Raw genomic sequence first — 24923 nt, forward strand, 5'->3', positions numbered from 1 at the left:
TATAGCAATATTATCTACCGATACCACTTCATTTCCTTCTTTTCTTAATAAGAAGAAAACAGTCCATGGGACTCACAAATTAGGCAAGCAAGCTACCTATCTCAATTAGATAATCTGTTTCCACACTTAAAATCAATTGAATCATCGGTATTTGAATTAGTGGCAAGGAAATTTGCCAAACAATAAGCCATCTGTCTTATCAGCACATTGACCAATCCTTCATAGTTACCAGAATTTAGCTTTGAAATTTGATCCAGCGTGGTTAGCATGCGGAAGGCTTTCAATGGGTCTCTTAATGATATTTACACGACAGCACTTCTCTGGAGTTTGATGTAACAATGTATGGGCTATTGAAATGCTTAGATAACAACCCTCCGAATTGTTCTTGCAACTGCACGAGACACTAGCCTTCCAGCCAAATCAGCCGGCAACAGAAGCAATTGCTGCTGAGATTCGGGTGGAAGCTGCAAGATATTGTAGCATGTGTAAGCTTGGCAACAAGATAAGTAGCTACGGCATATATGGAATGAGATTGATCATGAAAATTCTCCAAAGCGGCCTTGGAAATAAGTAATCATGTGCAGCTGCAGGTCCTACAAACTACACAGTTGAAGAAATTGCGTGATGACTACACGGTGTGCCCTGCAGATGAAGTGCATTCAATCTGCAGTAATTGCACTTCTCAACTGTCAAAGAGTCATTCATGGTCCGATATTAACCTGTTGCAGTTTCCAACTGAGTAATGCAGAATTTATGGGATCCTGCTCGGCACCAAAATGTGTAGCTTGCTGCTCAGCAGGACTTGTACATGGGGATGGTTAGGTAAATCCAATGTGATTGTGAGGATGGGGTGCCCCAAAATTGCCCAGAACTGGGACACTCCCTATCACTGTCGGTCATGCCAGATTGAAGGTCTGGATCACCAAACCATCCCACAAGTCCAGAAGCCTTGGCAGCAGCAAAACAGCGCCTGTTGCTGCACAGGAAGCCATAATTCTCACAACCAGTAACTACACCTACCACAACCATCCTGTGGAGGGGCCCTAGCTGTACCTCGTGGGGACATTAACAGTCGATGATTATCACCCATGCCCTAGCAACCAGAATATGCATCAAACAGCTGTATAAAATCGGATGACACCAATTTGTACTGCCACAAAGAGACAATATCTGTCCCTGAGCACCACCCACTTGCAGCAAGCTTTCAGTGTCACACAAGCGGTCTAGTACCCTCTCCACGTGGCATCTTTAACAGAAATGCCAATTTATACCGCTTCATAGTCTGTGGCTGAGAAACACCCCCTTGTAGCAAGGTTTCTATGTCACATAAGCATGGTGTGCTGTAACAGCTGTTACAAGGCCATAGTGACCATTGTGTAACGCTAAAGGTGGCAACTGTTACATGTTACGGGGTTGTAACGGCCCTGTAACAGTCTGTTACAGGTTTTCCTCAAAGAAAAAGAAAAAGAAAAAGAAAAAAAAGAAAAGGCCATAACAGCCGTAACAGTAATGGTGGTGGCTGTTACTACCACCATTACTGTCGTGGAATAACTTGCACATAAGAGGTCTAGTACCCTCTCCACATGGCATCTTTAAAAGAAATACTAGGTCTGTTTGCAGCAGCCTTTGAAGGCCACTAGCATGCCTATTGATGATAATGTTTACATACAACATTGTTCACTTTCCTGCCACAGTGTCCCATGTGCAAGGCTCCAGTTGGATAGGAATGTTTTTCATAATCGTTAGTTTTTTGTAATTGAAAATTCACATCTTAATTAGCAAAGTTTGCATTTTGCTTTTAAGATCAATTTGACTGTTTGGCCTACCTATCCTAAACCATGATTTTACAGTGTTTGTTGTTATGCACATATGACTGCTTAGCTACCAAATTTACAAATTGCAATTAAGCAGTGATAAGGCATGCTAAGGAAGTGACATCAGTTCCCCATAAGATGGCATATATTGGTATATGTACAACATACAGGGCTTTAGCCTAGGGGTCCATAAAATGGTCGGCTGTTGCTAGAAAATTTAGATTGATCAAGGAATCTAAATAATTCATTTAATGGATCATAGGATGGGCATATTATATAGTACATATGTTGGCCGATCCTAAGAAAAAACAGACCACGAGCATCTCCACTATCAGTAACATTAGTATGTACTGCCCCATGAAGTTGGAAGCTATTCGACTGATTTTTGCCCCTATACTGCCTACCTTTGCATGGCTTGGATGTTCTACACAGGTGACATGTTGGCAGAAAAGAAGGTGATGCATATGGAAGTTCACATACAACGTTGCTTGTGAACAATTCTCCATAATTTTTTTATGTATGTATTTGACTACCTACCTCAGGAATTACGGAAAGAATGGGCAGAAAATCTTGAGCGGATGGCAATTGATAAAGAACAAGTAATGCCTCCTCCAAGCCTGTTTTCTGATTCTCATCCACCCTGATAACATCTTTCCCTCCCTGCAGAAAAAAAAAAAAAAAAAAACCTAATGTATTAAATTGCATAAGTACACAGTAAAGGCCCACACTTCACCGGTAGAAGGAAAAAGGGGGCAATATATATATATATATGTATATAATAAGAAGAAGAAGAAGAAGAAGAAGAAAAGAATGAAAGAAAAAAAAAAGACCATATTTTGAGTCCAATGGAAATCACGATGTTCTGACTATTCATCCAACAGTCAAACGGTGAACTCTTCAGTTGTCAGCAGTTTAGGAAACCTAATAAGGATTGAAAGGTCCAACAATATTTTAATGGTGGATAAGTGACTGACGTGCTTGAATTTGATGAGAGAAATACAGGATACTGGTGGGTATGGTGGCACGTGCCGGCTAGATGTAGGAGAGGTCGGTCTAGGCTACATGTATGAAAAAACAAAGAAAGAAAAGGGCAGAAATGTCATGTGCACAAATCTGTACCCCTTGTTGTGCTGAGCAGGCAAAATCTGAGCCATCCATTAATAAGCAGGCACACTTCTAAAAATTCCCTAATACCCCTGACCTATATGTTGAAAATCCCTTTTTATGTCCCAATAAGTCTCAAAGTTTAAGACTGCTAATAACTATTTGTGTGGAGACTGTAGTGTGTGGACACTTTTCCCGCTTGTTAGATGAGCCAGTGTGTGGACACTTTTCCTTCTCGTTAGATGAGCTAGTGGAGACAGTGTAGTCTGTTTGAGTGATCCAGGGTTCAAACCCAGGTACTGTTGACTTAAATAATAATAATAATAACAACTATTTGTGTGGGTGAAATCATCCCATTCTTTTGATCCGGAACTCAGTATGCAAGTCACCCGTACTGGCAAGGAAAGACAACTCACCTATACAACCTGCATGGGGTAGGCATATGCATTGGTGACGAACAGCAAATCTCAAAAAAAAAAAAAAAGGAGAAGAAAGATAGAAAGAAAGAAAAGGAAACAAAGGGTGGCAAACAGCAGTTGGCAGTACTTCAAGCCAACAGTGGTTTGGAAACAGAAATCTTAATAAATGCGCTCCTTTTTCCAGCCTTCTCCACCACAAAGCAGAACTGAAATGTACAGGACCATCCCAAACGTATCTTGTGATTATTTTGGCACAACAGTGAATTGTGTTGACCTCAAGAACCAGGGACTTCCAAACATTAGGGCACAATAAGTGATAAGATATGAAAAACTTGGCCAGGTTTGAAGTGGGATTCGACTTGTGAGTTATGCCTTACCTAGTGGTCCCAACAAAGTAGACCTAAGCAAGTCATGAACAAAGTTAGTGCATCCATGAACTTTTATCTTTGTTTGTTTGTTTGTGTGTGTGGGTTGGGGGAATGGGTGTTCAGAGGTTTCTTAGAAAATTCAGATTCATTTTCTTTGCAAGTTTATTCTCATAGTTTCAATTAAATATTCAGATAGATAACTATCAAAGAAGTGTCCAGCTCTTACATCATTTAAGTTTTCACTCCTTTGAAGCCCAGATAACAATAGCATCAGGCGGCGCAGGGTTCTCAAGTTGTTGATATCCTCCTCTGCCATTGTGGATGATGGAAAATGACTAAATGGCAACCTCGAAATAGCAGCAGAAGTGACAGAGTCCATGGTTGCTAAACCCAGTGCATCTATACCCTGTATTTATTTGCACAAGGCAATAAGTGTTACATAAAAAAATAAGAATAAACCAAATCAAACAATTACATCATTAGAAGAACTTAAGATTCAGAGAACTTGTGTTGAATTCACTCATATGGCCACATGCACTCAAAATAGAGATAGAGGTTTAAGTATATACCCCAACCATACAGTACCTCAGCAACTTGGATTTATTTATTTATTGAAAAGTACCTCTGCAACTTGGATTACTCAAATTCTTGTCCAATATCCAGTGGAAAATACATTGGCAGCTAAAAAGGTTGGGATGAATCAGGCAAATGCATATTAATCACCAAGCCCACTCCTTGGCAGTTACTCGTAAAGGTTAAAAATTTCTAAAATGCATGTCAGAAATATTTTGGTCACAGAAGCTAAATCTTTGTTGAAATATTACTTCATTTCTGGAAGACCTTAGTACATTGAAAGAGAACCAATTAAATCAGTAATCAGGAAATGGTGTCTTGCTTAACTAGCTGCCTTATGGGCCATCTGGGGGAAAGGAACGACCGCTGCTTTAGGAATAGAAGCGGCTCTATCCCTGCAGCGGTCTCTAAGGTGTTTAGACTCTAGGGAGATTGGGCCCCCATGTAGGGGTTGTTTTTGCTCTGTTTCTTTCTGTTGAATTCTTTTTGCTCTTCTTTTAATGAATTCTTTGCCGAGAGAGAGAGAGAGAGGGGACATCCAAGCCATATGCAAGGTGGTCTGCACCATCCAGATCACCCATGGCAAAAATCAGATTGATCCACTTGTTAGGTGGGCCACACCCACACACTGGATCAGACATCAGCTGTCCTTGATTTCAAGGGTTTAGCCTGCTGGATGAGTAAACCATCCTGGTTTTTACCCCAGGTGACATTTCCAGATCAGCCCCACCTTTTGCATCGCTTGAATGTTAAACACAAGTGAAACATTAGTGGGAGAGTGTTATATGTGAAAGTACACATACAGCAGTGTATGCAAAAGTTCACATACAGCATTGTATCTGAAAGCTCACATACAACGTTGTATGTGAACATTTCTCATGTAAAAACATAACTGAACTGATTATGGAAGAACAAAGATCTGATCGCTACTTGCATTTGAAAATTGGTTTGAATAAAGGGAAACTTAAACTGATATCTAAATAGAGTAACAAATCTGTCATGTTTGGATGTAGCTTTATCATTTCAATGTCATATCTATCTTTTCGACTTCAGGATGTTCCACGATCACTTCAAACAAGCATAGAACACAGTACATACTCATGAAGAAATGAAAAACACAAACTTTAATATTTTCCTAAGCATTTAAAAACCATCTTATAGTCATGATTTCATGCCATATCTTGCGAATAGCAATGGAGATAGACATCCCCAAGGTACAACAGTTAAGGCATTAATTGCAGCTTGCACTTAGTTGCCATTCCTTTATTTATCTCATCAGTTACATCCTTATCCCTGTTTTTATCAGATGACACTATTTTGAGATTCCGTGTACTGTTTGGTCATGTTATCGTGATAAGCGGCCAAGTTTGCAGATTCTAAGCATCTCCTGCCCTCACTCTTCGCCATATCCTTAAATCCCATTGAATCACTGGCAAAACGGTAGAATATGAAAAGGCCTAAAACCATACCTTAGCAAACTCTTCCAGAAGTATTTCCCTCACAAATGCACCCTGTAAAAAACAAAGAGAAATGAAACTCCCATGTCACATTCAGTGCCTCGGCACAATACAACAAGAAAAGAAAAAGCTGTCAATACCTTTTCAGTCAATGTGAAGGAAAGTATCTGCTTGATAACCACCTTGGAACCTGTGTCTACTGATTCCTTTTTTATCAATGATTGCTCTGTTCTTGCACGAAGGGACTGTCATAAAAATATGCAAATTTCTGAAAGAAATCAGCTGCAGCAACTGGGAAAATAAACAGCTAAAGTAGGGCCTAAACAAGAATTCATAGCAATGCAAGCTTCGCTGCTTTTCCTAGTCAAGTAGATTTTAAAGAGATCCATCAAAATGCTTGTGAATGTTTTCTGAGGAAAGCACTGACTCTAAGATAACTTGTAAAGGCAATGTTCACATGCATTATTGGTACACTCTCATCAGATGCAGACTCACATAGGTGTGTGAAAAAACAGGCGAATTGCTATTTCCAAATTGTACATCAAACCACATGCATTTTTTGTTGGGAGAAAAAAAAACCTTCTCGATCACACACAGGAATATTGAAGTCAAAAGGAAAAAAAGGGAGAAGCTGCAAATCAAAACACAGATTTACATGGTTCCCTTTCGGTATGTCCACAGACTCACGCCGATCCATTATGCTCAGAGGAAAAAACGAAGAAGCAGCAGCTCTCAATACAATTCCTCTCTCTCTCTCTCTCTCTCTCTCTCACACACACACACACACACACACACACAACAGGCTATATATATGACCCCAAATGAACTAGGGTTCACATAAAATACCGTGTGAAAGTATGTAATTGCCCTCGCAGTGCTGTTTGGAAGAACAGTACATCTCTGATGATCAAGCTCCACAGAGCCTAACATTTTTATCATGATGTGTACATGAATGCCCATTCTAGGCTCTGTTCAATCACAAAGTCAGCGACAACAATGATCTCTGCATTTATTTGGTTGTTAAACATGCATATTAAATGTGTTATAAAGCATAAACTACAATGTGCATTAATTAAGATTTAAGTACTCAATATAGGATAAATGTGATTATACCAGTTGCCAAAGTTCAATTTAATTGATTTAAGTTGTTAGAAACAAAACAGTGAAAAGATTTCAAATTTTAGTGCTGTGTGGTATTCTTTCTTTTCTAAATAAAAAAAATAAAAAATCTAGATACAAATTCATGCCATAAGTTTTCTCATAAGTCCTGACCAAAGGAATTGTTTTTGTGTATTATTATTATGAAAGGTAATGATGATTTTATTAATAAGAGTGCCGAGATGGTGCAAAACTACAAACTAGAGAGGAAAACTACAATCTCTCAGCCCATTTATACAAGAGGCCCATTCAACAACAAAGCCATCGCCCTCCTCAAAACCCTCTTTACACTATTGCTAACATTACAAAAACATCTCCAGTTCCTTTCTTCTCATAATACCCAAAGGACAACCAATAGACTTAGCCTCCACAGGGCCCTCTACTGCTTCTGAAGACCCAACTTAGCATAGTCCATGAAATGTGGAAACTCCTAAGGAAACCAAATCACGCTTGATGCACAAACGAGTAGTGAATGAAGAGAGGGTTGACCAATTAAGCATTTGCCATACACATAAGGCAGAAATTCAGAATAATCATTGATCATTTTCTAAGATCATCCATGGTTAGAACCCTCTCACTTCCAACCAGCCAACTGAAAGCCGCAATCTTTGAGGGAGCTCTATAAGACCACAAGTATCGCCTTTGCACATAGTCCCCTTACTTTGCTCGAACTTCACTGAGTCTCTTGTTTTTGCTTCCCTCCCTCCTCTCTAACCTCTCTCGGCTCATCCTCTCCTTCCCTCCCCTGTATGTTCCCCTTGAGATTTCTTCAACACCACATCCTTGTAAGACAACCCTAGCGTCACTACGCCTTCTACCTCGTTTCCTTCTCCTTTTTCTAAGACCACCCTCCCCTACTTTTCCAATCTATCATTCTTCTCATCCTGCTTCCAAGCTATTTGGTGATTCTTTTTCTAAGACCACCACTCCCTACTTTTCCAATTTGACCCTCTCTCTTCTCATCCTGCTTTGGAGCTATTTGGTGATTCACTAAGTTCAAATCTTACTAGGCTCTCTACACTAATACTTTTAGACTTTCAACCCCTCATACTATCTCCCATTTAATGACTCAGTCACCAAGTCTTGCTTGAATTCTCCAAACAAACAAAATGCGAACCCCCACATCTCATTGGTATCTTTCTGCCTTGGAATCACCACCTCCCTCGCAGTCACTAACATTTCGAAAACCCTTTTGAAGTTGAGTTCATACATCCCTCTGGTAAATTTTCCATAGGTGGGCAATATATATTGGAATAGGTAATAGCTTTTAAAGCTATAGGGATAATAATTTCTTTTGCTCTCTTGTATTTTTTTTTCCCCTCTTTTGTATGTTGTATTCTTTTGGCTTCGGCCTGGCAAAATAAACCATCACTTTTCCAAAAAATAAAAATAAAAAAAAAAAAAAAATTCCACAAAGAGAGTTGGAAGCTTCGGGATAGGCCAGACTTTCCTAGATCCTTCTTCCCTTTTGGCATACTCTTCTTCCCGACCTACATCCACCCTACCACCTTGCACCTCCCCTCTGATTTCTCCTCCTCAATGATTGCTCTCTCTTGTTTCACCCTTGATGTTGTTGATTACTTCCTCATTGCGCACCTCTTGATTGGCTTTTCTCACTGTCATGTCTCGAACTCCCTCCCCTTTTCCACTCCCTTGAACAATGATCCTGTTAAGATGTTAGGTGATGCAAGACAATTAACCACTTGCTCTAAAAGCTCGAATTGATAGAGCATGGCGAATTAATCCCTTTATCTTATAGCCTAAGCCTCACATTGCATGGGTTATGACCTCGGCTGGAACCCCCTCGTGGGCCCCACATCACATGGGTACCGCCTCACACGGGCTGCCCACTCCGAGTGTCCCCGCATCCCACAGGCTACCCCACTCGAGCCCAGTGTGAAAATGCCCCTGCATTACTTGTTTTCATGAACTTTTTCCAAAGAGTGCACTCCTAATACATTCATTACTACAAATAGTGACTCAATGAATTTTCAACTCTATACACTTCTATATCACCAGTAAGTGTAGTTGGAGAAAACGTCGCACAGGTTGGGACCTCGGCCGAACCCCCCCGTGGGCCCCACATCACATGGGTACCGCCTCACACGGGCCGACCACACCGAGTGTGTCCTTGCATCCCTCAGGCTACCCCACTTGAGCCCGGTGTGAAAATGCCCCTGCATTACTAGGGCTTCATCATGACCACCCAACCTTGATTCCTTCCTTGACTATCCTCCTCCTCAATTGATGTCACTGATGTAGATCTTCTTCCTTACCTCCAATCTCCGTGATCGACTTCTAAGAATCCCATTTGAATGGACCTACCTCGAGACCATCCTCATAATCTTCATGGCGTTCTTCCTCACAACATTTTTCCTCACGTGTCATTTTTCTGCTTAAAGAAGTTCTGGAAAAAATTCTCACGGAAAAGCATAGTATGGTTATATAAGGAAATATTCCATCCGAAGGGTGGGTTTAAAAGATAACTAGAATTATAAGATTTTTTACATGCCCAATGTCATTTAGGAAATTTGGTAAAATGACATTGTGATATTTCATGGGCCAATGAAAGAAAACAAAAAAATCTTGGTTGACCCATGTTTTACAAGGAAGCACATTAGTGTTTGGAATAAATGGATCTATACACTTTCACAAACAACCCACTGAATTATCGGCTTATGGATGAATTTGCAATTTTGTTTGGTCTAATTTCATAGGATGTACTTCGTTAATGACAACATCCTTGACAAGCATGGTTCAAATTTTTTAAAAAGAAAAGAGAAAATGCGATAGATGTGTGCATGCATATATATGAATGAGAGAATAGAAAACTCACCTCGGTAAGTAAAGATTCCAAACGATCAATCCTGAATCTACCCTCCTGATTAAGACAATTCGGAATTATGATTTGTTAAACTAATTAAGTATAAGCATCACAGATTAGCAGGACTACAATAAAAATAAGACTAGGACACACGGAATATGATTTAAGTTAGATGGACCAGCAAATTCACCTTATAAAGGAGATCCTGCAATGTTGACCTAAGCTGACGTGAGTTGTCAGTGAGTACTTTTCTTGCAATCCATGGGTATGAACTACTAAGAACTTTGTAATTAGGATTGAAACTAATTGCAATACCCTCCAAAACTGCAAGGCTGGGACACTCAAGAGCAGAAAACAAAATTAGTTTCCTCATAATTCATGAAAGCAGGTGGACTCAACAGTATTCCGCAAAAGAAAGAAAAAGCAGGCAGTCCTTGTTCTTGAACATTCAAAGAAACCTCAATCAGAATCTGAAAGTCTCATGAGTTATGACAATGTGCATTAGAAAAAGCAACAACACCCATTACATGGACTTCTTTTTTTTTGGTACAGCATGATTACCTCCGAATGACAAGAGAAAAATATGAGGGTATTTGAAATTTGAACTTGTACCTAGGAAAGCAAGACAAAAAAATATATATATTAAAAAACATTCAACAAAGGAAACACCAAAATAGAAAAGCAAAAAGACAATGACATGTTAACTAGACAATGAGAGCAAGAAAATTTGCAGCGATAGCCTCTCACCATCCTGCTGCCTTTTTATTCCCTCATTGGTTGATTTAAAAGTATTGTTACCATACAACAGATCAAATTAGGTTTCTTTTGCTTTAGAAGTATGTATCATGTAAAACACTCTTTTCTAAATGATTGAATAAAAAAAAAAAAAAAAAAGTCTTTATGCAGAGAGAATCTCCTGCTTTTGGAGCAATTCCTCAAAACCTATCAGGTGTGATGCCTGATATAAGCATGGTTTAACGCTATGCATACAAGGTATGATGCTTTGTATTTGGTTGGTGTGACACTCGGCCATGGTATGAATGATACATCTTTGCTTTGGACATTTAATAGTGTCTTTTTATTGTTTGTGGTTAATCATCCTGTGTGATTTTTGCATGCACCATTTCTGACAATGAGCATATCTAAGAAGCACAGTTTTCAAAAGATGCCTGCAATATAGAAATATGTAATGGTTTTCTGTAGATAGGGTGCCATGGTCATTTGCCTTTGATGTCAAGGTAGAGGTAAAGAAGATCCCAAAGTTCATCATTTATATGTTTCAATACACTGCAGAACAACATGATGTTTCGATTTATCCCTTTTTTTTCTTCTAAGGTTAACAGAAAATTTATTAAAGACTTGCAGCCGAAGCAAAGCAGGAAAAGAATACAAGGGACGCCCAAAAGAAAACAACAAAAGACACCCAAACTAGCACTTAGCACTCGAGACAGTCCATTCCGAAACAGACAATAGAATGGACTCCACAATCATCTCAAGAGACTTAAGAGGTATCCCAGAAGAATCTCCGGTTCCTTTCGCCCCATAATATCCACCACATTGCCGGCAACATCATGAGCCATCTTTCCCTCCCAACCTTCTCAATACAGCCTCCACACCATGCCCATAGAAACCCCCTAACAGAATACGGCATGACCCATTACACCTCTAAGAAGGAGAGAACGCGATCCCGCACCTTGCTTGTGAAGGGGCAAAATATGAAGAGATGGTCAATAGATTCAGCGCTGCAGCAACACAACCCACACATATTTGGGATGACCATGGCTCTTTTTTGGAGGTTGTCAATAGTCAGCACTCTCCACCTACCCACCAACCACGTAAAAGCTACCACCTTGGACGGCACCCCATAGGACCAAAAAATGGAAGGCGTTAACTTCTTGTGGTTTAAAATCAAAAGGCCGAAGAATATTAGAAAATGATCTAACCGAGAAGACCCCCGAAGGATGCACTTTCCAAACCCAAGAGCCTGCCTCTTTCGAGGGAACTACAAACTTTAATCTAAGCCAAAACACCAAGAAACTCCTCTTCCGCATCCGTCAAACTCCTGCATTTGAGGGTCCAACCAACTTGAGACCCCTCCCACAAGTAACAATCCGCCACCCTTAACCTCGCATTCGGGGCCACCCGCACTACATTAGGAAAATCAAGATGTAGAGGGTGGTCCCAGCACCAAGGATCTTCCCAAAATCTGATGTTAGATCCGTCACCCAAGCCATAGGAAATACCTATGAAAAACTTGTCTCTAAATGAGAACCAAAAAACAATGAAAATCAACCTAGTGGCTTGTGAATGGGTCCACAGAACTAATTGGGAAGGGGGTTTGGCATTCTCGGATGTACAAACTTCCAATGTATGCTGATGAGAAGATGGTTTTGTGTTTGTTGGGGGATACAATGACATGTGGTAAGAATTATAAGAGTTAACTATGGAAGATTTGGTAAGAGTTCTGCTGCAACAATTTACGAAGTTCAGGGCTTTGCCATCTATAGAACAAGGTATTCTATAAAAAGATCTACAACTCATTTGATTTTGTTTAGATGATTGACACAAGGCATGCCCTTGGTAACTGTAAATCATTTATTTTATTTTTTATTTTTGAGATATAATAACAATTTTATTAGAAGCTCGCAAAAACGAGAAAAGAATACATGGCACCCCAAAAAAGATGAAATAGACAAATTGGCAGCCAAGGCTGCACTTAATATGAATAGCCCACCCCGAGACTAGACACTTAACCTTTCTAATTACATCCTCCACCCCAGGAGTCTCATTATGAAAACAACACCCGTTTCATGCTCCCCAAATAGACCAAAAAAAAAAAGCCATTAAGATTTATTTTTTTTAAAAAAAAAGGGCCCAAAGAGGACTATCAACTGACTTGGGCATCACCCACACTGTCTTCAAGGAACCTAAAAAGTGATCCCACGCTCCTCTAGCGAAAGGGCAATGCAAAAATAGATATTCTATTGATTCAGCACCAAGTATCAACCCAAAAACGAGTGCGAAGACCGTTCCAAGCGAGAAAGCAATCCCTTTACGCACTTAATGCTCAGTAGCCGCAATCGCTTTCCACATACTAGAAGCCCTATATAAGGAGGTCCTCCTAGCAAACCATTCTCCACAACTTACCCTCCTCATGCCTGAGCCTCCCAACCCACTTGCCAAGAAGAGCTAAATTCACGTAACCCTAATCACGAATACCGATTTGTAAGGTTAAATTATACACAAATGAGCGGACAATGTTAAATGCACAAAATATAATAAGGTTTTCATTTGTTTAACAACTAGATGGAAGAATGGGATAAATGAGAATTTTCAATGACACATACATAATAAGGTTATCATTTCTTCAACTACCGGATGGAAGAGTAGGTAAATGAGAATTTGCAATACTGATTATTTGTTCTATAGGTTAATCCTGGGACTGAATTCGTTCAACTACAACCACAATCAATATGCTGTGGAGATCTGTTTTTGTTCCGTTCTCACAGCTAGTGTCAATGCTTCCAAACTGGTTTTCAAGGATGCTTATTACGAAATCCATCTGGCCTTAAACATGCAAGAAAATCCCATTGTACTATAAGATACTTCTGCTTCTATGTTAAGTTTCATCGCTAAATAAAAGGATCCACATAAGGATCAAGAAAGGCTTGAACCAGGACTTATTAGACAGTACAACCTAGTTCCACAAATAGAAAAAAAAAAAAAAAATCCAAAGAGAATACAGTGTTTAGAAAACAATGCCTTTCAATTAAAGAAAAACATTTGCGGATAAAAAAACAAAAGAGGAATAACATTACAACAGAGAAAACTTTGGTGAAGTTGACCAAACTATGTGTAAGATGGGCTTTCAATAAAAAGTGACTTCATCTCGCAGCAAATACAATGGCAAAAAGATGCAAGTTTAGTTTACCAAAAAAACAGAGAAGAAGAAGAAGAAGAAACAGATGCAAGTTTGGTGTCTACTGGCGACATCAAATAAATATACCGATCATGGATAAAATAATTCATAAAGTATAACAGTAGGATGGCACCGACATGTCAAATATGATTGCAGCAGAGGTTTGATGAAAGATGAGGATTTTCTAGATGGCCCAGGGCACTTACATGAACTCTCATACCAGAATATATATATATATATATATATATATATATATATATATTCTCAACTTTCAGGTACTGCTCTTCTAGTGATATTTTCAAACATTCAGACTTGCTGCCATCACAGTGATTACCTCTCAGGTTTTGCTCAAAAGGAGTTCAGTGAGCAGCTGATGAAGCTTTAACAGGAAAACACAGAATTTCTTGTGAATGGTTGAGTTGATTCAAGCAATTTCATGCATGGATTGTGACTAGTTTGTGAGGGATGTGACTCTTCTGAGTTAACTCAGACTCAGTAGAGTCTGATCCAATTCGGTACCACGAGTCACCCTACAAATCTGCCTGGGCACAACCTGAGTTGGACGAGTCACCCCCAACTCAGGTGAGTTGCGGCACATTATGGGATCAAACAAGTCGGTCAAAGTTGCCAAGTAAAAAAAACCACGATATCAAGTTAATTAACTGGTATTCAACCTTGACTAGAGATTTGAGGGACCATGTTAACGCGTATTTTGCGTGTATTTTTATTTATTCAGGGAATTTCATAGACATTCATAAACAAACGTAAACAAGCACATAAGAAGACAACATAAAGGAAGACATTTTATTCCAGCGATTTTGAGTTCTTTACATTCCAAGCTGTGATTTGGCACAAGCCCTTAAATACATCATGTAGAATACCTTTGATTAAAAGGCGGAAAGACTGTCTGCAGGGGATGGCGTTTCTAAAGAAGGTTGCTTGAACCATGCCAAGCTAATTGTCCAGACTGCACCATTTTTGGTTGATCAAGTGGCGTTGACTCATTTTTTATTCATTCAAATTCTAGGCTAAACAATTGTCAAGCCTCTAGTTGAGCGGTGCATCTCTGAGCTCCGCCTCTGGGACGGAGAGCCCTGGAAGACCAGCTATGAGCTCCGCCTCTGAGGTTGTCTCATTTTTTATTCAAGCTCTGGGCTGGACCGTTAAGCCTCAAATCAAGCGGTGCAACTCTGAGCTCCGCCTCTGGGACAGACTTCTGGAAGACCACCTATGACTATGAACTCAAGAAGTCCAGCCCACAGAGATTGCCCTTAGTGAGCAAGCCACTGACCGACTCTGAATGGTGGAGGTCCTCAACATTAACATAATCCTTGCAAAAGGCAAGTTATTAGATAGTCGTTTTGCGAGCATTAGGATACTCATATCATCGTAACTCGTGAGACGTCGTGGATACTCCGCATTATCACGATCCCTTACCGTGTGCCCAATATGCACACAAGAAGTGATAAGAGCTTGACTGAAATCCCAGCTAACACATGGAAGCGATTGGGCAATGCTCATTAAGCGAATGTTGTGGGAGCCCAGGAGGTTGCTATGGGGATCTAGGGGGTTGCCGTAGTGGAGTCGAGGCCGCCGCGCCATATGACTCGGCCACTGCGGGAGATCGATGGGCTGCCATGCAAGAGGAGAAAGCCATTGCGGGTGACCAGCGGGCTACCGTGGATGGGAGATTGCAGCCGTGGGGGACACTTCGGCCGTCGCGGAAGCTGGCAGGCCGCTGTGCATAGGAATTTTGCTGACACAGAGCTACGACCACCACGTCATATGACATGGCCGCCACAAGACTTGCCAGGCTACTGGATGCAATGCGCAGCATTCCACCCTTACTTTTTTTAACTTCCATTATGGGGGTTTCTGTTTGGCCGGGGATCGGCTTGACTTGTCGGATTCCTCCTTGGGACGATCACGCCGCATCAGAGATGTTCCGATAGATCATTTGATGAGTGTCGAAACGTTTCTCACCTGTCGGTGGTTAGATTTTGAGATTCCGGTGATATCATTCCGTCTTCTCTTGTCCAACAGTCCGAAAGATCATTCCTTTAGAGCGGAATGGGCTATTTATAGGTGAGAATGTCGGTGAACGAAGGCGAATGGTAGCCTGCCATGTGGCGTGCAATGCGGGGTTTTCAGCGAGTTGCATGGCGGCCATTCCCCGTGCGTCACTCGGCACGACGCCGTGGCAGGACGTTGTGGGTTGCTTTTGCTCATCTTGCTCGGTGGTGACCTGGCTTGCGCATCGGCCAACGTGTTACTCTCCAGTGTCTTCTTTTACTTATTGCCCGTTTGGCGCAGCGATCAAGAGTCCTACGCAGCGCCCGCACCCTTAGTGCATCTATTTTGAGGCCCTAACAACACACAATCTAGAACTTGTAACAGCCACCACTAGATGTTGATAAAAGCTAAATTTGCAGTTGCACTATTCTAGTTCAAGTAATGTTCAAAGACATTTTCATGAAAGATAGTGCGTGTTCCTTCATTCAAAGTACTTGTCTAATAGCAATCACATTGATTACAAGGTCCAATCTTCTGTTATGTTTGCTAATCATACAAATTCTTCAAAGCATGGGAGGAAAAAACAAAAAGTAAATGTAAGGAGCAACAACTAGATGCATTGACCAAACACGATATTCAGAAATAAACAGCATACATGGTGCGTCCCAGATTTCCTGACAGGTCACCAAAACTTATATTGCGGACTCCTTTATTTACAGCACTTTGGAAGACATCTACAGCCAAACAACGCCTGCATTATGTTAGCAACCACTTTAATTTATGGGCCTTGAATATTGACGATTCAAAGACCTCCAAACTGCCAACATGAAATGATCTAGACAACGTAACATTCCATGAAAAACAAACACATGGGACCTAGGTCTGGAAGCAGGTGAAAAAAGTGAAACCTGTTAATGCCTTTGTTACATCACTCTTCTGTGCAGTTGGAGGAAGAAGCCTGTTGCAAAATGATTTAAAAAGGTAAACCGAATTTTCCGTTCACTACTGTAAAAGTTTCAGCAGTCCAATAAAGTTGTCTGTAATTAGCATACCCAAGAGTGACAAAATCTTTAGCTAACGCATCAAAATCACGGTTCACAAGATGGAGACAAGCTTCGATAAATCCATCCCGCAGTTCTTGTTTAAATTCACCCATCATACCAAAATCTGTTAATGGAAGAAAATCACATTAGTCACTATGCAAGTGAGATCTAAAAAATCAACGGCCACTGAGCTAAGAAAAAAGGAATTCTCCATTGGAGCTAAAGATGAAGGTGATGATGATCTTAGCAACTTTCAACCAGCAATTTGGGGTTGGCTTTTAAGTGGTAGATTGGCAAAAGTTTTATGATTGGCTGCCTACCAGGCAACTTCCTCTTCAAACCAGTGATGGCAGAGGCTCACGTGGATAACACCCACATACCAACACAGCCCGACCCACTACTGACCATCAACCCGACTACAGCTGTCAGGCAAACCACTAAGCATGAACCCATGATATCACTTTAAGTCGGGTATGGTTTGTCTGTGAGGCGATAACACATGCCACAGAAGTGAAGATTGTTTCCCAATCAGCTCCAACTCTCCAAAAGCACATGTATTCATCTGCGAGGCTATAACCCATGATCCAAATTTGTGCCATGAAATTGGAGATTGCTTTCAAATGAGCTCCAAGTCTCCAAAAGCATGTGCATTCATCTCGCAGCTATCTATAATAACATTTTGAGAAACAACCTCAATTGTCCGTGGACACATAAAGTGCAACAGGAGGGTCCTACACATCTTGATCTGAGTGCACCTCCTCCATGACATGCTCAATCCCCACTATCATCATCAATTTGGGCCAAAATCCCTGAGTCACCACCGTCAAACCTAACCAATATAGTCCCCCATGGAGGAGGCTATGAATCCCAAAAGGTACCCTACGAACAAAAACATAATCCTATAAAAGGGGAATGATCGCATGCATTCAAAGTTTCGAACATGTCCCATACGTTCAAGCTGTGTGATGCCCACCTGTGAGGTGTATGTGGAATCCAAACCGTGCATCTGGTGTGGCTCCTAATTATCACCATATATCGAAGAATCATCCCTATCAAAAACTCAGGTGGGACAAGCATTTTAAACAGCGACCAGCGTGTAGTGTAGCATTCGCCCCTATGAGGCATGAGGACCGAGGAGTATAGCAAAGAGCGTGTAGCTTAGCGTTCACGCCTCTAAAGCATGAGGTGTAAGCTACATAGTGTATAGCATAAGCTACATGCTACTTCTAGATTTTTAATGAATGCTGCTTTTGGTTGCACCAATTTCATGATATTCTGCACCAAATTAGACAGTTCAATAGTGAAATTTAACAAAATTTCATGATATTTGGTGCAACCAAAAGCAACCTAAAGTAATAGGAAAGGGTAATGATTAAGTATAAAGGTAACAAAATAGCAACAAAATTGATTTAATACTGTTACTTATACTATATTTTACTAAAAGAATTGAAAAGATTAACTAATTTTTATTGAAAATAGAAAAATGTAACAAATCATTGAAAACATTGTTGTAGTTGCCTTTCAAAGATAAAAATAAAAATAAAATCGAGTGTTATAGTGAAAAATAACTTGTAATGTGAGCCACGTAGTAGGTAGCGTGCAACGTATGCAAATTATCATGTAGCATAGGCCACACATGGCTTAAGCTATTTTCACGAGATACGTAGCATAAGCTACACACTACATACCGCAGCTTGTCGGTATCGTTACAAGTTTTGCTAACTGGAGATAAAGATATATTATCGTTATCGCCGATAATATCGCCGATAACCGGAAATGTGAAAAAAAAAAATGGCAAATAATGAGGAAAATGATGGAATTTTTCAATAAAACTTCAGGGCATGCCTAAATACACATATTTGCAAATTTAGGAATAAAAAAATTATAAAAAAAAAAATGCATTAAATAATAAGTTTTCATTTAATGGGACCCAAAAAGCATACGCTGCCATAAGAAATCACTCCAATTGTAATCAAAATGAGTTCAAATAATACAAATGCAACTAAAATATAATAATTAGGACATGTAAAAGTTAATGAAGTAAAAAAGTACACCTTTCTTGGGACATGGAATCTATATATTGGTATACTTGGTGATTGATAGCTTGGATATGGCACTTGTTTGACATATTGACGCATCCATTCAATTTTCCAGATCATTTTATGGTATAAGCCCAAAAAATAGATAGATCCATATCTCAAGTGAACCACATCATAGGATAGTGTTGATTGAATGCACACCATTAAAAACTTCTCAAGGGCCACAAATTTTGTATCAAACTAGTTTGTATAACCTAATTAACAAGTTGGATGTCAAATAAACATTACATTGAACCCTGGGAGGTTTTTAATGGTGGACATTCAATTGCTACTATTTCTTGTGGTGTGGTCCACTTGAGAGTTATACATGCCTGATGTTTTGGATCAAGATCTAAAATGATCTGAAAAAATAGATGGACAGCATGGATCAAATAAATACATCATGATTAGGCCCACATAGCACCAACCATTAGCCATCTTGACAGTGGCAACGTCACTAGCCAAATCAAGTCCTCTAGGTGGTGTAAGGACTTTGTGGTACCCACCGTATCCCATGTGTTTTATGATGCTGTGAATAACGAGGTGGCTACTGGAGAGTGTTCCGTGGGCCCACCATGATATATGCGAGAAATCAACTCCATTAATCCATTTCAGCATATCATTTTAGTACATGGTCCAAAAAATGAAGTAGTTCCAAATCTCAAGTGGACCACATCAAAGGAAACAACAACGATTGAATCCCACCATTAAATTGGAAGCGGATTCCATTCCCTTAAAACTGGAAGCAGATTGGCTGGTGTACCACGCACCAGCTATATAGCTGCTGCAGGTACGTATCGTGCGAAGACGTGCACTAATGTTGCTCGAGCTCCGAGTTGTACGAACGGTTCAAAGGAGATCAAAGTTACATGGGCCCCACAGTGATGTATTTATAATATCTACACTGTTCATCTTTTTTTAGAGATCATTTTAGAGCATTATCCAAAAAATGAATCATGCCCAAAGATAATCTGGACCACACCACAAATGGTAGTGGAGATATTGATTTTCACGGTTACAAAATTTGTAGGGCCCACCATAATGTTTATTTTGCATCAAATCTATCCATAAGGTCACAAAGACCTGAATGAAGAGAAAAAACAAATTTCATATTGATCCAAAACTTCTGTGACCCCAAAAAGGGTTTCAATGGTAGACGTTCAATATCCCACTGCTTTTTGCAGTGTGGTCCACTTGATAGTTAGATCTGTCTTATTTTTCGTCTCAAGCCTTAAGAGAGCTTGCCAAATTGATGGATGGTTTTGATATAACAAATACCTTGTGATCAGACCCACAGAACTTGCTTATGTATACAGCAGCGATACAGCTGGTGTGAGAGGACGCGGATTAGATAGATACTGACAAGTTGAGTAGCGAGTCGGCTACTGAAGTGACGTCACCAAGTTCTGTGGCCGATATGTTATATCCACACTGTCCATCCATTTTTAGATATCATTTTAGGGTATGAACCAATGAATCAATCAAATAAAAATCTGTTGTGGACCCCACCAAAGAAGAGTGATTCCCACCGTTGAAACTATCCTAAGGCCCATCATAATCTTTATTTGAAATCCAACCTGTTCAAAAGTTAAAAAACACATTAATTAAGGGAAAACACAAATATCAGCTTGATCTAAAACTTCTGTGGCCTTTAGAAGTTTTTAATGGTGGGTGTCACTGTCCTACTATTTTCTATGCTGGGGTCCACTAGAGCTTTGGATTTAACTCGTTCTTTGGATATTGCCCTAAAATGATCTCTTCAAATGGATGGAAGGTGTGGATGTAAAACATGCATCATGGTGGGGCCCACGGAACTTGCCGACGTCACTTCAGCAGCTAGTCTCGCGACTCAACCTGTGAGTATACTCAACCCGTCAGTAGCTAATCCCCTCCCGGACGCGAGAGAAATTTCCTTTTTACGAAATTCTCTCTTCTCCGGAAAATCGCAATCAATCTCATCTTCCGTAAAAAACTTTCCAGAAATTTATCTTTTTCTTTTTCAAATCCGAACCGAAATCTCCGTAAATCTCGGTGAAATCAAGTTCGCTTTCAAATCTCTTTCGTTGAAGAAAGCAAAAGGGTTTTTTAAAAGGGTTTTCTTATCTCGGATAATTCAGAGCTATCAACAGCGATTTGCCACTAAATCTAGCCGAAATCCACTTCCGCGGGTAGATCGGGAGAAAAAGAAGGTAAGAGATCTTTTTTGTATATATTTTTTGTATTTATTTCAATTTTTTTTTTTCAATATTAAGGAGAACGATAGCTATTTTTTCGAAAAAATCGCCCATATTTCGTCGACATTTGGAAGAGAAACGAAAACTTGGGGTTTCGGTATCGCCGGTTCAACGACACCGATAATATCGCCGATAATATCGATTTCTCGTCGACAATGAAAACACTGATTCACTACATACCGCAGCTATTTAAAACACTGGGTGGGACACACAACAAAGAGCAAAATGTGCTTCAAGCCTAAAACCTATATATTCACTACTTTGTTGCCCACTTAAATTATAGAATGGCTTGAATTTAGGTGTCCTTTCATCCTCATTGGGCACATTTCTTGAATTGGTTGAATGACATATAAATGACACTATGCATCCCACTGTGGGCATTGCCCTCAATGTCCCCATCGTTCCCTATATATGGTCCACATGAATTATGGATCATGCTGGATTTTTGGATTTAGGCCTAACATTGAGGGGCACTTCTAATGGATGGGTTGGATGGCACTTACACATCATGACGGGCCCCACACAGCTCAAACATATGGTGATCTCTATAAGTTCAAATGCATGTGACCATTCCATCCTATAAAAAGACATCAACTGAAACTCAAGATGCACAAGGAACACTGAAAAGACCGATATACAGTGAAAAGATAAGAAGGTTGTATCACGTTGGCAGCCGCGGTCAAACTTTGCCATAACTTTTTCTTATGAATCCTGACAATCTGACATGGAGTGCAATGGTGGAACAAGATTCATGTAGCAGACCTCAATTAGTTGGCACATAAGGCGAAGATGATGATGATGATGATGATGAATAAACTCAGAAAGAAACAAAGATATTGCCTATGAGAGAGAAAGAAACTGAAAACTGCTTCCCTGCATCACTGCAGGTAGCAATCTATTGAGGATGCACTAGTTCTTACAAAAGCTGAATCATATAAATGCCATCAAGAAGGATACCCAAGTATGCTAGCTTCCCATCATTTGTCCGTAGAAGGTTTCCAGGATGAGGATCTGCATGGTAGAATCCATATTCTAGCAGCTGAGTTAGTGAGCAATATACTCCTGCCTGTTGAATGCCAAAAGACAAGCCCTCCCCATAAGTAACCTTGCCAAAGAAAATAGAGATAGGCAATGTGCTTCAAGACAAAAGAAGGTAACAAAAACATTCATTGCTTTTGACAAACAGACCTCAATCAAGTAAAGATCCTTCACTTCAGATAACTTTTTCCCCTACATACATGTGCACACAAAAGGAAGCAACATTTGCAAGAAAAGCTTAGCAAGATACATATTTCAACATCAATACGAAGGTTAAGTATAGAAGATGAGGTTGGAGGGCTACAAAGTACCTCAACCCATTCCATAATTAAGACCCTGCGACTACTCTGCTCCAAATACATTTTTGGTACAAAAACATCTTGTAATTCCCCATACAAATTTCTGCTTAGATACACGACAAACAAAAGGAAGAACAATTCCTCAATATTAGATCATCCACCAATTTAAGACCATAAAACAGGAAGAATTTTGGTCACAGGTGACCAAAGAAACAGAGATGTAGAATCATTGAAATGTAAATACCTCGCAGTATTCTCCAGTAGATTTAGAATGGCTCAAAGTAAGTGCGTGACTAGAAAAGCCTATTAGACCATTTATAATATGATTTTAGACAGATAATAATTTTTATTTTTATTTTTTTAAGATAATAGGATGTTCTGAGTATGGATGATAACTGAAATTTCACTTCCAGATGAGGTTATCAAAGCAGAGTTGGTCAACATTGAGCATGAGTTTTCTGGAATAGGATGAGATCCACCAGGAAAACTGTGCGATTTCTGGAACAGGGATAAAACAGAGGAAACTAGGAAAAGGATATGAAAGGTGAAGTGGAGAAAATTTTGGGTACAGAGACTGAAGAATATGTATATATTAAAAAAAAGAAAAAAAAGAGTGGCTTAATGAAGAGGAGGAAAGGGAGAAGTGACTGCTAAACTTGAGGGAAAGTGTTAGAGAGATAAATAGTAATTTTCTTATACTTAAACCATGAAGGGGGGTTATTTTAATTCACACTCACCATAGTTACATTGGCTATTTTGTTTTTCACTTAGTGGGTAATGATCACAAGCCTAATTGTTGTGCTTCTGAATACTCAATGTAACTCATGAGCCTACTTCGGGCCAACGTTGTTTCCTTGTTTCTTTTTGTTTCTCCAATAACATCTGATCTGGAAAGGCAAGAAATTCAATTTATTTATGTGAGTTTGTACCAACAACTGAAGGAAGGTTAACAGAGGATGCACTGTCTAAACATCAACTGCTACACAAATTCTGGATGGTAGATGCAGTAAACCAGCCATGAGAGCAAATCTAAAGCCATGACATTGAAACAAATTTGTCTCGATACGGGGAATACAACTTTCTGTGCACACACTGGACCACTTTTAACAGTTATAAGCATGGAATACAACTATCAAAAAGTACAACCACAAATAGTTCGGTTCTTAATTTCATAAAGCAAGCATGTCTTTCAGCTAAATAATTCAATACTTCCAATCACCCGGTTTTCTTGCTTGCCTCAGTTGGGGAGTGAAAAACAGAAGAACTATGTGCTATATTTCCTCAAACTTGATAATGTGTTATGCTGCAGGCAAGATGAACCTCTCTTTTTTTCTTGCCACGTGTGTGAGGGTAGGTGGGCGGGGTTACATTCTATGATAACATGTCCAATTTACGCCTTCAGATGAATAATTGAAGATGCTTGATGGTCCTATCTCCTATATGTTCCATTTACACATTATAAGCCTTAACCAGGGAGATATCATATTTTGCATTCGTGGAATGCAGATGTAAATACTAGGGTGTATATCATCTGAAAAATTAGTGCCTGCCACGAACCACCGTTGCCATGTCCAATTTACACCTTCAGATGAATAATTGAAGATGCTTGATGGTCCTATCTCCTATATGTTCCATTTACACATTATAACTTAACTACGGAGATATCATATTTTGCATTCGTGGAATGCAGATGTAAATACTAGGGTGTAAATCATCAGAAAATTTAGTGCCTGCCACGATCCACCGTTGCCATGCAGAAATAGATGAGGAAGACAATAAATAAATACAAGCAAGAAACATCTTGTGATAGTAGCAGCGCAAAATTCATGAACGAAATGTGGGAAAGAAGAAGCAAGAAACTTTGGAATTGTCAGGAGGAAACAATTTTCCTGGTAACTATGCCACAAAGCACTTTCTAATAATCAAAATGCATAGAGGACCATCCAAATACAGTAAGATATTGGATACAAGTAACATCCATTCTTGAAAACAAGATCCTACCTAAATTTCAGACCGTTCCTGGCTTCTGCCCTGTAGTCCATCTCCTGCATTCAATGTGATTTACCTGTATTCAATGCGAAGTCCTATGAATATAACTCAAATATTTAGCAAATGAATATTATCATTGTAGCATCAGTCTTTTTAATTCTTCTTTAGAACCAAGATGCCAAGGCAAAGCATTCAAGCGATTGCTGAGATATCAACCACGGAACCAGTCCAATTATATAACAGTCCTTGCATGGACAGCTAAGGATCTGGTATGATGAACCAAGTACGGCTGAATAGCTATGGCCTAGGAACTAGTATCCTCTTATTTCTATAGTGACAAATCTCATTCTCAGCAATTTCTCAGGAGATTTTCAGATTTTAATGTTTCTTGGAATATTATTGGGAAAATCTCCCTGAAAAATATATAATTAAAACATCTTTGAAATTAATAAATCGTTCTAAAATTTTAAATATATGTGTGTAATGATTATTCAAATTTAAATAAATTTACTGTTAATGTCATGATGGAAATATGGAAATTAAGCACCGGCAATGTGTTGCAATTCTCGTGATATCGATGGGATAATCTTTTG

At 39.6% G+C, this 24923-nt stretch overlaps 1 protein-coding gene across 5 annotated transcripts in view; it reads right to left on the reverse strand.

Moving 5' to 3' along the window:
- LOC131242166 (uncharacterized aarF domain-containing protein kinase At1g71810, chloroplastic) overlaps nucleotides 1–24923 on the reverse strand; it is a 31102-nt gene continuing 6179 nt past the window's right edge. For 3 of the 5 annotated variants that reach the window (XM_058240630.1, XM_058240628.1, XM_058240627.1), the window contains 15 exons: nucleotides 24343–24386; nucleotides 22354–22444; nucleotides 22193–22234; nucleotides 21962–22070; nucleotides 16702–16816; nucleotides 16558–16607; nucleotides 16305–16383; nucleotides 10279–10329; nucleotides 9908–10049; nucleotides 9730–9774; nucleotides 5876–5980; nucleotides 5748–5789; nucleotides 3932–4111; nucleotides 2352–2474; nucleotides 1–464 (listed from right to left, as the gene is read on the reverse strand). In XM_058240630.1, the coding sequence (XP_058096613.1) occupies nucleotides 360–464; nucleotides 2352–2474; nucleotides 3932–4111; nucleotides 5748–5789; nucleotides 5876–5980; nucleotides 9730–9774; nucleotides 9908–10049; nucleotides 10279–10329; nucleotides 16305–16383; nucleotides 16558–16607; nucleotides 16702–16816; nucleotides 21962–22070; nucleotides 22193–22234; nucleotides 22354–22444; nucleotides 24343–24386 (1323 nt within the window). In that variant the 3' untranslated portion in view covers nucleotides 1–359. Of the gene's footprint in view, nucleotides 465–2351; nucleotides 2475–3931; nucleotides 4112–5747; nucleotides 5790–5875; nucleotides 5981–9729; nucleotides 9775–9907; nucleotides 10050–10278; nucleotides 10330–16304; nucleotides 16384–16557; nucleotides 16608–16701; nucleotides 16817–21924; nucleotides 22071–22192; nucleotides 22235–22353; nucleotides 22445–24342; nucleotides 24387–24923 lie in introns of all 5 variants that reach the window. The other 2 variants (XM_058240631.1, XM_058240632.1) reach the window with 2 other exon arrangements.

This window comes from Magnolia sinica, chromosome 4, assembly GCF_029962835.1.
Source record: "Magnolia sinica isolate HGM2019 chromosome 4, MsV1, whole genome shotgun sequence".
Taxonomy (NCBI): domain Eukaryota; kingdom Viridiplantae; phylum Streptophyta; class Magnoliopsida; order Magnoliales; family Magnoliaceae; genus Magnolia; species Magnolia sinica.